Consider the following 15,000-nt stretch of genomic DNA (forward strand, 5'->3'; position numbering starts at 1 on the left):
TGCCCATGTTTTCACTATACAGTATATTGTATCATTTAATGTGGCAAAAAACCCTGCTTATTTGAATTGAGAGAGGAAGAGTTTGAGTCTGAAGAGACAGAGGAGAAAAGAAGATAGAAAGAGAGAGTCAGAGAGGGGGGGCATGAAGGAGAGACAGGGTGTATGAGAGCACACCACAGCAGCAGCGTCTACAGGAGTGAACAGTTCTGGGACCATTTACTACGGGAACGGAAAGCAGCACTTCATCTTCAACAGAAACCATTGCAAACGGGAGGTGCCACTGATAGCAGCTAAAAACGCCTCATACGTCTCACTGTAAAACAATGCGTCCCACTGTAAAACCCAACATATGTCTCACTGTAAAGCCATAAAGCTCACTGTAAAACCAACATACAGTACGTCTCGCTGTAAAACCATACAGCTCACTGTGAAACTATACGGATCACTGTAAAAACCAGACGTCTCACTGTAAAGCCATACAGCTCACTGTGAAACTATATGGATCACTGTAAAACCATACGGCTCACTGTTAAACCATACAGCTCACCTGTAAACTCCAGGATAAACATTTGGATCAATGTCATAACAATGGCCTAGGAATTGATCAACATGGGCTATAATCAAGCATTTTTAACTATACTGTGTGTATGCACATAATAAAATAATTTCATGGACAAGGTCCCCAAATTGACTAACTGTGAAATAACGCCTTTGCAATTTGTTCACTTGTTCTTTGTCATTTTGTCGTTATTATTGATTTGCGCTCCATCCATCCAAGGACTGACTCGGTTTCCTTCTTCTGCATTAGCAGCCTTCAACGATCCCATCAGAGTACATTCAGTCGGCTCCATTTCACCTCCTCCTCAGTCTCCTCCTCAAGCAACCTCTTCTCCTTCCCTGGGTCCAGCTATTAGTCCTTGGCATGCCATGGTTTGTTTTTAACCTCAAAGTACAAATCGAGTATTTATATCTCTTGCTTACCATTATATATAAGGTGTCAAATTTGATCTCAAATATAGTGTTGTGTCATTGTCAAAGAGCAGCCAATGGAGAATTAAGTTGGGTTCAATAACCTAAACGAGTTGATTAATATGGTTCTTCAGAAATACTGGGGAATGCATTTGAGGCTCCTTTTAGGACCAGTATGCCTGTTCTCCAAAAACTTTCTTAATACACTGCAACACATTGAACACATCCACTACTTACTTACTTACAACCAGTCCTGTAAAAACCTGCTAACTCATAACACAACTCACAAGCTGATTGGGCTGATCGCCCAAAACGTCTTCCTCCATCCACCCCCCAGAACTCTTCTCTGGAGGGTTGTAAGGTAAAACATGTCTCTACTAAAGTGTCTTTTGGTTACTAGTGAGCAGAAAAAAAAACATTAGAAAGAGCTCTAAGCTAAGAAGAGGTTTCAAAAACCCTTATGGTTGGTGTAGAAGGGTAAAGGCTGTAGGGTCCTTGTCAATTTGGAATGATGATTGAACGGTGGAACCACCCTAGGTTCTGTATATCCGTAGCATCTGTCCTCATGCTTATTTATTTGATTCAGGTTTTTTTGTCTAATTGTTATAACTCACTGGACAAAGATAATCGTAGAGTAGACTTTTAAGTAGAGCCTGATTATCAAGGTCACATCATGTTGGAGAATCAAATCAAGTAGCTCCACTTGTGTAGCTAGGATTCTTTGATGGTGTCAGTCAGAACGTTTGTTCAGAAAGTTCAGATAGCAACAAAATCCAGGATAGCTGTCTTGCATGAAGTGGTTGAATACTGATAGAATCCAGGTGACAGTCCGAAACACTTTCCTTCCTTTCCTTTCCTTTAAACGTGTGCTGCCGCTAGCTGTCTCTGCCCGATGCATGCCGATGCTTGCTGGGTGAATGTAATCATGTGGTTATGTGGTCATGTGGTCGTGTGGTCATGTGGTTGCAGCTGTGGTTGTGGTGAGTGGCTGGGGATCTCAGATGAAGGTGGAGTCCAGGGTGCTGCTGTCGTGAGTGCTTCTGGCGCGGGCCTCGAACAGCTGCTTGATGAGGGCTGACTTCTCCTGCTCCAGCTGGGTGATGCGCTCACTCCTCTCTGTTACCTCCTGGTGGGGCACAGAGAAAGGAGGGTAAAAGGAAAGATTGAGCAAGGTGTGTGTGAGAGAGAGAGAGAGAGAGAGAGAGAGAGAGAGAGAGAGATGGAGCAGGGCAGGAGAAGAGAGAGGAGGTACTGTATGAAGTACCAGCAGTACACAATGGAAAAACGCAATGAAAGCATAAGCCTCTATAATCCAGAGTCAGACAGACTAAAATAGTGATGATGCCCACAGAGATTTCTTTGTAAATATAGCCAGCCTGCTGCTGCAATAATGTCATCGGTATGAAGAGACAGAAGCTTGTTCAGCTCCATAAAAAAAAGTCTTAGACTGTACCTGTGTAAGAAGCCGGTTCTGGTCCTTCAGTCTCTGGATGGCCTGTGGGGGGGCTGTGGCAGAGGACTGGGCACTGGGGGAGATGGTGGGGGGCTGTGCACTGGGGGAGAAGGACTGCTGCTAGAGAAGAGAGAAAAAGAGAGGAGACAGAGAGAAAGACAAAGAAGGAAGATAGATAGAGTCTTTATTGTCCTATAAGGATATTCTTCTTCACACATCAATCAACATTCCATAAAAGAGATGTTCATTTGATGTTCACACAGGAAAGATGTGTAAGAAAATGTTGAAGAGGCCTAACTATAGTAGATTTAATTACAGACAAAGACTTGTTAAGTTGATGGGCTAGTGTGAACTTATGTGGAAATAAAATGGTTTTCTTTAACTTTTTAGCGGGCAATATTGAGCTATTTTGCATTGATATTCTTGATGTCCTTGCTTTTTGGGTTAACACTCCACCCATCCATTCAGGTGAAATAAAAACCACACAGCAAAAAACACAGCAAGCCAGTATCCCGGTTTACCGATTACCTCTGAATTCCTAACCACTGGGAAACTCAACAATGTCCGTACCATGTGGATCAGCTGGTTCATCTAATGTTTGCTTTTATGGCTCTTAGGGCCTAAAGGACAAGCATTCTTCAGCTGCTAATGCTAACTGTGGTAAATCTTATCTAGGTTTTTTAGCTCAAGAAAATGCGACATGACACAGACAGTGCTGGCGCGCATTTGTGTAATTGAACTGAACGGTCAATTAGAAAGCCATGAAGTGAGAGGTTACCACAAAGAAAACACTATTGCAGATGACACTTTCCTATAAAACTCAAAGTCATCCATAAGAGAACATTATGAAGCAACTGGGGTTGTTTTGGCCCTCCTGTAAAGTTGGTGAAATGACACTTAAGCCCTTCTGGCTCCAAGCCCTTGATATGTAGCCATATGTTCTCAGTGTCATGTTGATGGAGATTACCGTATATTAGCATAGTATATAGGTGTAAAAAAATTATTGATGTGTGATGAGAGCAGGTTTAAGGAACTCACCATTCCCGAGCAGGATATGAGGTCATTAAGGCAGCGGTTGACTTCCTGTAGTTTGGGTAGTAGGACATTCATGCGACTTTGATTGGATTCGGTCAAAAAATCCTGTAAAGGGGGGAAAGTAACCTTAGCATCATGACAACTTCACAACTGACCCTTAACTGTCACATATTAACATTGCATAACTTACCACCTCAGTGACAATACCATGTGATTAATGTGCATACAAAAACCAAAGAGAAAGTGTCTAGGGTGTTTGATTATTAATCTGTTGACTTGTGAACAACAGGGAAGTTAACGTGTGAGAACAACTGACTGAACGCTTCAGTTACAACACCAGGAGAACTATTCTGCACACACTTGAGACTTGAAGATGACTGATTTGGCAGTGATACTGGTGCATGCAATTATCTTAGTGTTGCCAGACTATCCATCAACTCAGATTTCACTGGGAGCTCTCAAATGGCTCCCAGAGTTTCCTGGACCAGCAATCAGTAACTAAAGAGGGTTGTTTGTTAAGTTGATGATGTGAAAGATAGATGCAATCTACAGGCTACTGGAAGAGAGAATCGTCGATACCGATTGGGAGAGAGAAGCGTTGATACTGATTGCTCTCCAAATAAACCTGAAGGAAAACAACTAGCCTACAGGGTAGCAGGAGGTGACGAAAAGAGTTGGAACTGGTCTAGAGCAAGAGGTAACACGCTTCAAGCAGTTGGGTCCAACCCTTTTCCAAGCCCACAGCATCTCTGGAACGTACCGAGCAGAGGCTGCTTTGGCCGATGAGCCTCTGCCTCTCGGTGACGCTGTGGATCTGGGCCTGGTACCACTCGCGGGCTCGCTCCACCACCTCCAGCCCCGCCAGCAGAGAGTCCTTCTCCTGCTCCAGTTCCTTCATCTGCTTCAGCTATACCAAGGAGAAAATGACATACAAACACTGATTGTTTTTTTTCTGTTCATGACTCTGAAGAAGACACGTAAACGTTAGTCTGTTTTTGCACCAATAAAAGGCTGCAAGTAAGATCAGTGTGCTCCAGTCTCCTTCCTATGTGTTTTTTCTGTCTGTTTGTTTGCTTTTTTCCAGTACATGTAAAGTTCACATGAGAACACGCGAGTTTGGAATTTGTAGCACTCTCTAACCATTTAGCATGAGGAAAACTGAAACGTTCAAATGGGCTCTGTGGACATAGAGGGAGGAAAGAGACTTCATTCTGGTTTGTGTTACTTAGCAATTAGTGGTGGCAATTGCTATATTCCAGAGCTGATAATATGATATTATCACAATGTCTGGGCCACAAAACAGTATTATGCCAATTCTACATATTTCATGACACAGCAAGTATTAAAAAAGAAAGAATAGAATATATACTTTTTTGATCCCGTGAGGGAAATTCAGTTCTCTGCATTTAACCCAATTTAACCGAATTAGTGAACACACAACAGACAGTGAACACACAGTGAGGTGAATCACACAACCCAGAGCAGTGAGCTGCCTGCCCAACCAGCGGCGCTCGGGGAGCAGTGAGGGGTTAGGTGCCTTGCTCAAGGGCACTTCAGCCGTGGTGGACTGGTCAGGGATCGAACCGGCAACCCTCCGGTTACAAGCCCGATGCGCTAACCAGTACACCACGGCTGCCCCCAAACCAACACCAACCAGAATTTATTATGATTAAATTCTGTTGTAATTTATTGCTCCTTGGTGTGTCAAATTTGTTCTTTGTGTGAGTCAAACTTCTAATTTTCATTGTTAATGAGGATAATGAGATATTGTGACATCTTGAACAAGCAATAACATCATACTAGATGTATGTTCCAAATTTACTAAATAAATTGCAGTGTTGCGATAATATAGTGGATCGGAAAAGATCACCATACTACACTGTAGCATTTTTGATCCTGTTCTTTATCTCAGTTAGCTATGCTGCTTTGGTGTTGGTTTGGGTCCAGTCACATCACATCCACTGAACTGGAATAACACATTGGGATGGACTAAGCCATATCTGCTTGACTACCAGATCTCATTTCCTTCTCATTTGCATAAGGGCACATTCTTGAGACTGAATATCGGTGCTAGCCCATTTGGCCGAGGGGTGTTTTGTCTAAAAGAGGCATGGCAACGATGGGAGGGATCGTGTTGTCTATTCAGACCACCGACAGCCATATTTGGCTGAAAGACCCCTGCAGTCGGCTCCTTGCCGTCTCCTGGCAATAAAACACTTGTTGCTGTGTGTCAAGCCGATCTCTCCCGGCTCCTGTGAGTTTCGGATTCAGCTGGCTTATCTGGAGTTGAGACACCAAAGGTTGTTCCCTCTTGACCCGGTTAAAATATACTTACAAACTCGTGTCAAGGGCTACGAGAGAGTTTCTCTATCGTTCACTCTCTCACACACATACAAACACACATACATTCTCTCGCTCTCACACACACACATTCTCGCTCACACAGACTTACATGCTCTCACTTTCTTTCTCTCTCTCTCTCTCTCACACACACACACACACACACACACAAACCATCCTGCTGTTTCGTTCTAGCTGGCTAGCTAAGTGGATAAGCTCAGTGCGTTGGCAGAGCAGCGGTGGACTTGACCTGCACCATCGTCTCTCATCCCATCCCAGGGCATACTAAACACCCTGCCCACCACACACACACACACACACACACACACACACACGCACACACACCCTTTGAGCGGCCGCTCTGCTTCAATGGGAGCGAGCGAACACAGAGGAGGAGCAACAAGTGAGCGAGCCAGAGAATGAGAGAGATGTAAAGAGCGAACGAGAGAGACAGGGAGAGAGAGAAATGGACGAAAGAGAAAAGAGGGGAGGGGAGGGGGGAGGGATGGAGTCAGGCTTTTGTGCTGGCTGGAATGAAGCATGACCTAGTGTCAGGCTGTGTGTTTGTGTGGTGGGCCACAACGAGGGTAAATCCTCTTTCTAAAGAGTGCAGGGGGCAGGCAGTGGCGTGGGGTGGAGTGAGGTGAGGTGGAGTGGGGGGGTGAAGGGGGTGGGGGGGGGGGAGTAGAATACAGAGCTCAACAGCCTAAAGGGGATGCTTCATTGACAGGACCACTGCCACAGTTAAAGCGACACCGACGAGTTAGAACAGACTCCGCTGAAAATGACGTGACTCAACAGACAACTTAACTGTTTTAAATAGCAAAGCATGGAGAACATGTTTAGTTATACAGAGCCATACTGAGTTCTACAGCTGGTACTTTCAGTCTATATCAATGTCAAAGGAAATCATAATGCTGGCTGGAAGTTACACAGATGGCATGTGTTCAAAGGCGGTGCGCTCACTCTAATAGTCGAACTGGAGAAGATCAGTTAAGCATATCAACTGTACACAAACCACAAGCCACAAACTGTCTGATAGCAACCTGGCTGATGTCTGTTAATCTGTGCCCAGCACTAAGTTACAAAGTCTCATTCAGAGGCCATAAATCACACACACACACACACACACACACACACACACTCACACACAGATGAGGCTTTTGCTTCTTAACCAACTTCTTTACTCCCAATCACCTTACTGTCCTTCTCACTTTCCAACTCTCTCTCTCTCTCTCTGTGTGTCTGCATGTCCTTCTCTACCTCTTTCTTTTCAGACTATACTGTACCATGTTCTCTCTATTTCTGTTCAGCTTAACCTAAGTCTACCTCTTGTTTGCAATCTCTCTCTCTCTCCCTCTGCATCTCTCTCTGCCTCTCTCTCTCTCTCTCTCTCTTTCTCTCTCTCTCTTTCTCTCTCTCTCTTTCTGCAATACAACACACTGACTCTTGGCCTCACTCCACAAAGTTTCCATTCCACTCACCCAGAGGAAAAAGTGCAGAGCCTTGCTGCTGTACAGGCTGGAGCTCAGGGGGATGAAGACGGTGGTGTAGGCTGCCCAGACAGCTGTCCAGGCTGGGCCGGGCGGGCCAAGCGAGTCCCCTGCTTCCAGGCCCCTGGGTCCAACCCGGCTCACAACCATGAGGACGGGACGTGGTCAGAGAAGGTGGATGAGGAGGAGGAGGAGGAGGGGGAGGAAGGGGGGGAAGGGGGGGGGGCACGGTGAGCCCCGCTAGGTCTACTCACAGAGATGCCAGAGAGAGAGAGACGGACAGGACCACAACAAGGGAGAGAGAGAGAGAGAGAGAGAGAAAGATAGAGAGACAGGGAGGGAGGGAGAGAGAGAGAGTGGAGAGATACAGAGAGATAGTCTGTGAGGGAAGCAGGGTCGGCAGAAAATGAATGTCAGGAGAGAGAGAAGAGGGGGGGCAGTGGGTGTGAGCGAGAAAGAGTGAGAGAGAAAAAGAGAGAGAGTGACAGAGAGAGGCAGGAATGAGTGCTGAGAGAAAAGGGGGAGTGGGCAATGGGAGGTCTAACAGGGGAGAAGGGGAGAGGGGAGGGGAGTGGTGGCAGAGGACTGAAACAGGAATGAGAGAGGAGGTTTTGAAAAAAAAGGGGGGACATGTGTGGTGGGGGGGGTGGTGGTGGGTAGGGGGGTTAGTGGTGAATTGGCCACAGAGAGTGCAGTCTGTGCAGCACGCTGCTGTAATCCAAACCCTCCTCTATCCAAACTTTCCCTCGCACACAGACAACGCTCACTAACTGCGCTCACCAGACCAGGCACAACCTCCAATTCCACTAAGTACACACAGCCTATATGGAGAAACACTCGGAGGGACTGATAGCTCGGAAAAGGGGCTCCTTTTTTTTCTAACAGCGAAATGTAATGAGTTTCTAATAAGCAGGATTTTCTGGAATTTCCTGGTCGAACCAGGAGAGGGTATGCTTGTGTGTGCTTGTGAGCGCATATTTGAGGCAGAGAGAGAGAGAGCGAGGGAGAGAGAGAGAGAGTGAGTTGGTATTCATACCATCCCATAATCGACTCCATTAGTGATGGTGTGCCTCCTCTGTTCGTCGCGGCTCCGGCAGTGGCGCCTGGAGCCACTGAAGCCTGTGGTCGTCTCACTCTGTGATCGGGGGAGACCAACAGGCTCCACAGAACCTGACAAATTGAGAGGGGGAGCATGGAAAGAGAGAGAGAGAGAGAGGAAGGGAGAAGAAGGGTAGTGATTAATATCTTTGGCTCGTAATGTCTCACATTTTTTTCAACAGAACAGTTACAGTATAAACTGTATACAAAAACTCGGTCCGAGCACTTAAGTTCTCAGGCAACATTTTGACTAAGGAAGACCAAAGCAGAATAAACATTGAATTGAAACTTTGAAACTACCTTTGATTGTGTAACTCAGCCATTGTGTATCTCAGCCAAACTGCAAGATGAACCAACCACCTATTTTCAGTAAATACCATCATCACTACTGTTTTACATCTGTTGGCAGACAATTGACTCATCATTCGCTTCTGCTATCTTTTGCTCGAAGTGTGAATGCATTTACAGTATATAAAGGCTAATATGGGATTAAGTAGGCTATCCTAATCCTTAACAACAATGTTTTTTGTAGCTAACTGAAAGGCCATTACCACTTTTTAACACTGGCATCAAAACTTGTAAAAATACAGTTTTTTTTCATGCATGGTGGGTAGGCTTGGTGTCAGATGGAAATGAGGCTTTTGTTTTCAATGATCAAGTGAACAGCTGAATGTATTCACAAGTTAAAGAGGTGTTAAAGGTATTTACACTCCAACAATAACACAAATGGTTAAAGAAGATGTTGAGTGTGGCTAGCATCCATCTAATTTAAGGCATTTAAAAGAGGTTGGCAAGTTGTGGTCTAACAAATAGCCTACAGATAGTGCATTTCGATCTATAATACAAACAACCACACGAGGGCGCTACACCATCTACTCTCAGCGCTCACTCTCATGATTGGCATACCCTCTATCAAAATGCAGAGAACAAGAGTGACGCATAAGCGGACTTGACGGTTATATTATCTGTACTGTGCGGAGTTCGCTGAGCAGCTGTCAAGACAAATTAATGCACACAGAGAGAAGAAACACCCCAAGAGTTCACGGTCGCTCTCTGACATTCATCCGCCCCGTTAATTGGCAATGCAACACTTCTTTGCACATGCTGAATGTCTTTGAGGTCAGAAGCCGGTGGGAAAATATGCGAGATATGCAGGTTTGCACACTCGCGTCAGAACTACAGATCCTCAAGGCTATCTTTGGAGGTGCTGGATCCGAGCCAGCAATTGCATACCGGCAGTGAACGTTAGGTGCGTTCTTATCAGCATGAGAAACGAGGGAGCAGGAGAGGGGGAGGTGGGGAATGAAAGTAAGGAAGAGAAGGAGAAAAAATAACAGAGCTTGTTTACTTTTCAATAGGAGAGCAGGGGTGAAGAGTGCAGACCAGAAAGATGAGCTCATCATATCCGGGTTGGGATCAGACTTGAGTTGAGAGAGGATGGGGGTAGAACCACATCACTGTTTGAACTAGCCTACAGTACTCACCCACTCTTTATAACATACTAACATAGTATTTAGACATGCTTATCAAGTGTAATGTCAATCTACAACAAGTGATTTCGGTTAAGATCAAGGCAATGGGTGGTTGTTTCCAATGTTACTGTGTCTTTCTTGGGTGTGTGGCGTGTGAACCAAACAGGGTGTGAACACAACGGTCACAAAACTCTAGAAGTCAAAAGTAATTAACTTTCAAAGAAAGTGGGGTGTTTTCAAACTCAAAACAGTTCTTACAAATTCAGCGGACAAACAGCCATTCCGTTTCCTCCCCCTCTCCCAAGCACATGTGTTACCTTGATTGACAGGCAGGTCCCTGTCATATTGAGGCTGAGTGGTGAATGTGAGTAGGAGACCACATAATTAGTTTTCTCTCTGATTACAGGGCCTTGGGCTGCTACAGCAGACAAGCCTCTCCCTGCAATCACATAATGTACTATCGACAGCTGCTGGAATGTGGGAATTAGTAAACATTACTTTTCTTCCTGTGAAAACATTGCGCATGAGTTTGAGAAACATTTGTTTTCTCTCTCTTTTCTCACTGTTGCAGCCTTACTGTTTATAAGAACTATTGAGGTAGAATAAATATTTACTACAGTTATGAGTAACTGCTGGATGTCTGATATTTTATGAATGGGACGTTTAGCTTTGTGCTGGGTAGGGCCAGTGGCATGTTACCCATTCATAGCCAGAGAGTCAGGACCAGAGTAGCAGGCTAGCAGGTTGGCAGGCAGGCCAGGGGGTGGGGGGTGGGGGTGGTGCTGACAGCAGGCAATCTCAGCGGAGACCAGGGAACCGCCTGAGGCCTGGGAGAGTGCTGTCTTTGGCAAGAAAAGAAAAAAAAAACACCCCAATCCCAAACGCTGACCTGACACATCCACTGAAACTGCTCCCAAATGAGCAGTCTCTCTTACTCCGACGGGTCTGACGTATCGAACGCGGCCAAAACGGACTAGCTGTGACTGGCAGTGCTGATGGGGAGATGACGGTGGCTGGGAGACAAGCGGAAGCTCCATGCTCCGCTGATGTTCCATTTTGCATCGCGTTATCTAAGCGGGATCGTCTCCCTCTCTCCCTCCTTGCCAAGGGCCCCGCTTCACCTGTGACCTCATTCAAAAGGCTTGTTCTGTGAATCCCAGTGAGGTGAGTTCACCGTTGTGTCGAAACTCCCAGGTAGTCAGTCGCCTGCCCAGAGAGAACAACAAGCTCCAACAAGCTCGTTTTGTGCTCTGCTCTGGTTCCTCCCCTCGTCATCACTCAGCCAGAGAAGACAGGAGAGAGACACGGAGAGAGACACGAGTGAGCGGCCTGAATTAGAGAGAGAGAGAGAGAGAGAGAGAGAGAAAAAGAGAGAGTGTGTGGAGAGTGTACTCCCCAACGCATACTGCTTTTATGTCAGTCTGTTATTATAATACCTCACAAATGTGATTAAAGCTGCCAAATAGTCTTTCAAAAAGTTGGACTGATATGACACCGTGCAGGATAAATTCAGGATATGCTGAGTTCAAACATTTAAGAGCCAATGTTTGTGAAGAGATTTGGGAATAGTTGCCATTACTTTTCAGCCCTCTTTACAGCCACACACACATTGCTCACTTAATCAACACCTGATCCCAGGTGGAATGGGAATATTTCACTTAGGAATAGTTACATGGTGCCATGACGATCAAACATTTAGGGAGTATTTTTCTTCAAAGGGCTAGATAGACTGTATGAGTGGGTGGATCAGCAGGTGATAAGACAGGGTGGATATGAAGGACTGGACTGGATCCCACAGTCCAGACTCCAGAGGCCCGAGTGTAGCCAGGGCTCAAAATTAGCACCAGCCACCAGCCAAATGCTGGTACATTTTGAAGTTGGCTGGTAGATTTCAGACAGAGAAAAAAACATATTTCCTATTGAATGGCTGGTGGATTTCACCAGTTCATCTGTCTCTGGCTGGTAGATATTCACATTTCAAAAAGTTAATTTTGACCCCAAAGTGTAGCCATTAGCCCCCCAGGGCAGGTGGCTTTTGGGAACCGCTGCTGCACTACCGTGCCTCAATTACCCGTGCGGCGTAATCCGCTCAGCTCCCCCGGTGGCCGCGCGAGAGGGCAAGGGGGATTACATCACCGGGCAGTGCCAGCCTGCCAGCCTGCCATCCAGCCATCCAGCCACAGCCACAGCCGGGGCCCCACTGCCAGCGATGTGAGTATGCATGCCATGCACCCAAGCTGAGTCTGCCACATCCTGACAAGGGAGCGAGGGACTAGCCGCGTCAGGGTTATAGTTACAGACAGTACCGCAGTTTCTCAAAGGAGAGGAAGAGTGAATGAGAGACACAGAAGACAGAGAGAGCAGAGAGAGAGAGAGAGAGAGAGAGAGAGAGAGAGAGCGGCGAGATAGGAGAGGGGAGAAAGTGAGATGCTATTAGAGGATGGGAGCTCAGTGTGGAGGATGGGAGTCTGACAGGAACTAAGTGTGTGTGTGTATGAGAGAGGGGGAGAGACAGAGAGAGAATGTGCATACATGTGTGTGTGTGTGTGTGTGTGTGTGAGCGTTGTGTGAGAGGGGCGGGATGATTCAGTGCAGTAATTTGTTAGTGACATTACAAAGCTCACTGCACCCAGTCCAAACTAATGAGCCCCTCATCTCCAGAGGCCACGAGGAGGCTTTAGTTCCCTGATCATCCTCCCTGATGACCAAAACTTGGTCCCCACTGTCCAGTCCCCTGCCACCCTGGTCTACACGCTTAACTGGAAACTGAGGGGATGATCTTTGACTTTGGAATACAGAATATGGGCTAAACATCCGTCCAGCAAACCCCCTGGCCCATATTAACCCAAAAAGGCTTATCATATTAGGTCAATAGATTGAGGGTTTTAATCTCCGTGGCCTATGCGGTGATGTGAGTGTGTCCTGAATCTGTTGTCCTCTCTACTGCCCCCGACCATGTTGTAGCCTACAACACTGTACAGGATGGATGGTCTGGCGTATTGCCCCTGGCAGGATGCCGGAAACAAACAGAGTCACACAGTCAATAAACACTGCACCATGCACCCTGTCCAGCTCCCTGAAGGAGAACTCGACACTCTCATCCTTTAATTGGACTTACTTGGCGCCTTGACATAACACATGGACAATGGTGACTAAAAGGGAAGGTGCTGTAGGTTAATTGAGGCCCCGGCTGGTTATTGTGTTGGAAGGGTGTCTGACAAGACACCACACAGAAGTGTCTTCTCCAAAGATATATCAGCAAAGGCTGGAAAACCAGAGAAATGCCAGAGAGTACAAGAGCGAGTGCAAGATGACGTCTTCCAGCTCAGTGTTCACAGAGGGAGAGCATAATGTTCATGATGAGAATCATTTTCTTCTCAGAGCGGTCCTGCGTGAAGTGAAATGGGCTCCGGCTCAAATAAACAAACATTAATTCACAATCCCGCACTCATGCTTTTATCTTGGGCAAACACAGGGTACGCCACTTGTGTCAAAAGAGCAGTGCACATGCTTAGGGGTTATCAAGCCGATAGCGAGAAAACCAACATGAACTTGTAGAGGGCCAGGTCAGTGAACTATAGTGCTCGACCCTATCCCAGTAATGACCATTGAACCTGCACATTTAAATACAGTCTGCTAACCCAAGGTAGACATAATCCATGTCCTTAATATAGATCATGCCTGAATGTTGGCAAAAGTAACAGCTCTCTGTGTGTGTGTGTGTGTGTGTGTGTGTGTCCAGTAGGCGACAAACAATGAGGTGTGTGTCTGTGTTCTTTTGACTCAGACAGAGTCTACTGGCACCTGAGAGGTTGGTCTGACCCCTTAATAACCCAGCTGATCCTATTACTAAGGATAGCAGTGTATTTCAGTGACAACACACCAAGACAGACGTGCATGGCCGAACACACACTCACAGACACACACATGAAAGGCCAGTGAAAGCAATCACGGCTGTACTAGGCAGAGACAGACACAGGCAAAGATGACATTCAAAACACCCCCAGCACCTGTGGTTTTACACCGTTGAGTGGACCAAAGTGGGTGTAATTGATGTGACTGCGAAATGTGTTGGGTTTTTTCAGTTTCATGCTCTTTCATGACTTGTTAGTGTGTGTGTGTGTGTGTGTGTGTGTGTGTGTGTGTGTGTGTGTGTGTGTGTGTGTGTGTGTGTGTGTGTGTGTGTGTGTGTGTGTGAGAGATGAGATTTCCCTGATTTGATGAGATTGCACTGATTCATTTCACAGCTCTTACAGGATAGTTACAATATAACAACATCAGAGTGTTGTTTTCATGTGGTCCTTTGAGTGTCTCAACTATGCTACGGGTTCATGGAAGCATCAGAGCGCGGAATTGCCTACTTACTTTGTTTTTGGAGCTGTGGCGATTCGAGTGCCAGTGATTCAATAGACCGCATGCGGTTTTGATGATGGGCCTTTTTAGCAACCCGAACCGACTCGGTCCGATACGTGCCGCTTTCTGGTACGACAGGAATCCTCTCTAAACTCCTGCCGGTTCTCTCGTAGCCGGTAGTCCCGTACCGTTGGGGAGCAGGGGCCGATATATAATGGGAGTGTTCCCCTTGTTTGCTAGACGTGGTGTATCCGTCTTCGTGGTGCCTTGGTCTGCTTTGGAGAGAGGACGCGCGGTTGTGGTGCATATTAGTCATATTGCTTGGTCCAAGTGGCCGAACTTTGTTCTCATAACCCCGAGACCCTGCGGAGCACCCCATGGGTACGCCAGTTTTGTGAGTGTGGGGCTGCGACTTCGGTCCAGTTGGATATGACGCCTGTGTAGAAGGTTGGTGCTTGAAGTTACCATTTTCTGGATTGAGCATGGAGTTCCGGAGCCCCGCCACGAAGCGTTCGAAAGTCAGGCAGCCGTGCGGTGGGGTAACCCGCCTCAAGCACTCCAGAACACCGCTGGGTAACCCCTGCGCCTCTGCTCCCTGCCACCGACTTTCAATTTCCGATATGTGCACATATCCTCGCTTCGCATCATCAAGGATATCAAAAAGAGTTCTCAAACTGTGAAGAAATGCTTTCGGCAAGCCCTCCGTGGTAAACTCCGCGTCCTTCGGCTGCATATTTATCTTACAGCCGGCTGACTTACTCAGTGTCCCTTCTTTTTTGGTACCAGC

The 15,000-nt window shown here is 46.5% G+C and overlaps 1 protein-coding gene across 1 annotated transcript in view; it reads right to left on the reverse strand.

The window, feature by feature from the left end:
- Positions 1-6: 6 nt before the first annotated feature.
- The window catches only part of sapcd2 (suppressor APC domain containing 2), a 15,219-nt gene continuing 225 nt past the window's right edge, over positions 7-15,000 (reverse strand). Inside the window, exons 1-6 of the mRNA XM_062554950.1 lie at positions 14,226-15,000; positions 8,327-8,460; positions 4,218-4,364; positions 3,461-3,562; positions 2,423-2,542; positions 7-2,095 (exon numbers count right to left, since the gene is read on the reverse strand). The exon at positions 14,226-15,000 is cut by the window's right edge and continues 225 nt beyond it. Coding sequence (XP_062410934.1) covers positions 1,967-2,095; positions 2,423-2,542; positions 3,461-3,562; positions 4,218-4,364; positions 8,327-8,460; positions 14,226-15,000 — 1,407 coding nt within the window. The 3' untranslated portion in view covers positions 7-1,966. The remainder of the gene's footprint in view (positions 2,096-2,422; positions 2,543-3,460; positions 3,563-4,217; positions 4,365-8,326; positions 8,461-14,225) is intronic.

This window comes from Sardina pilchardus, chromosome 14 (assembly GCF_963854185.1).
Source record: "Sardina pilchardus chromosome 14, fSarPil1.1, whole genome shotgun sequence".
Lineage (NCBI taxonomy): Eukaryota > Metazoa > Chordata > Actinopteri > Clupeiformes > Clupeidae > Sardina > Sardina pilchardus.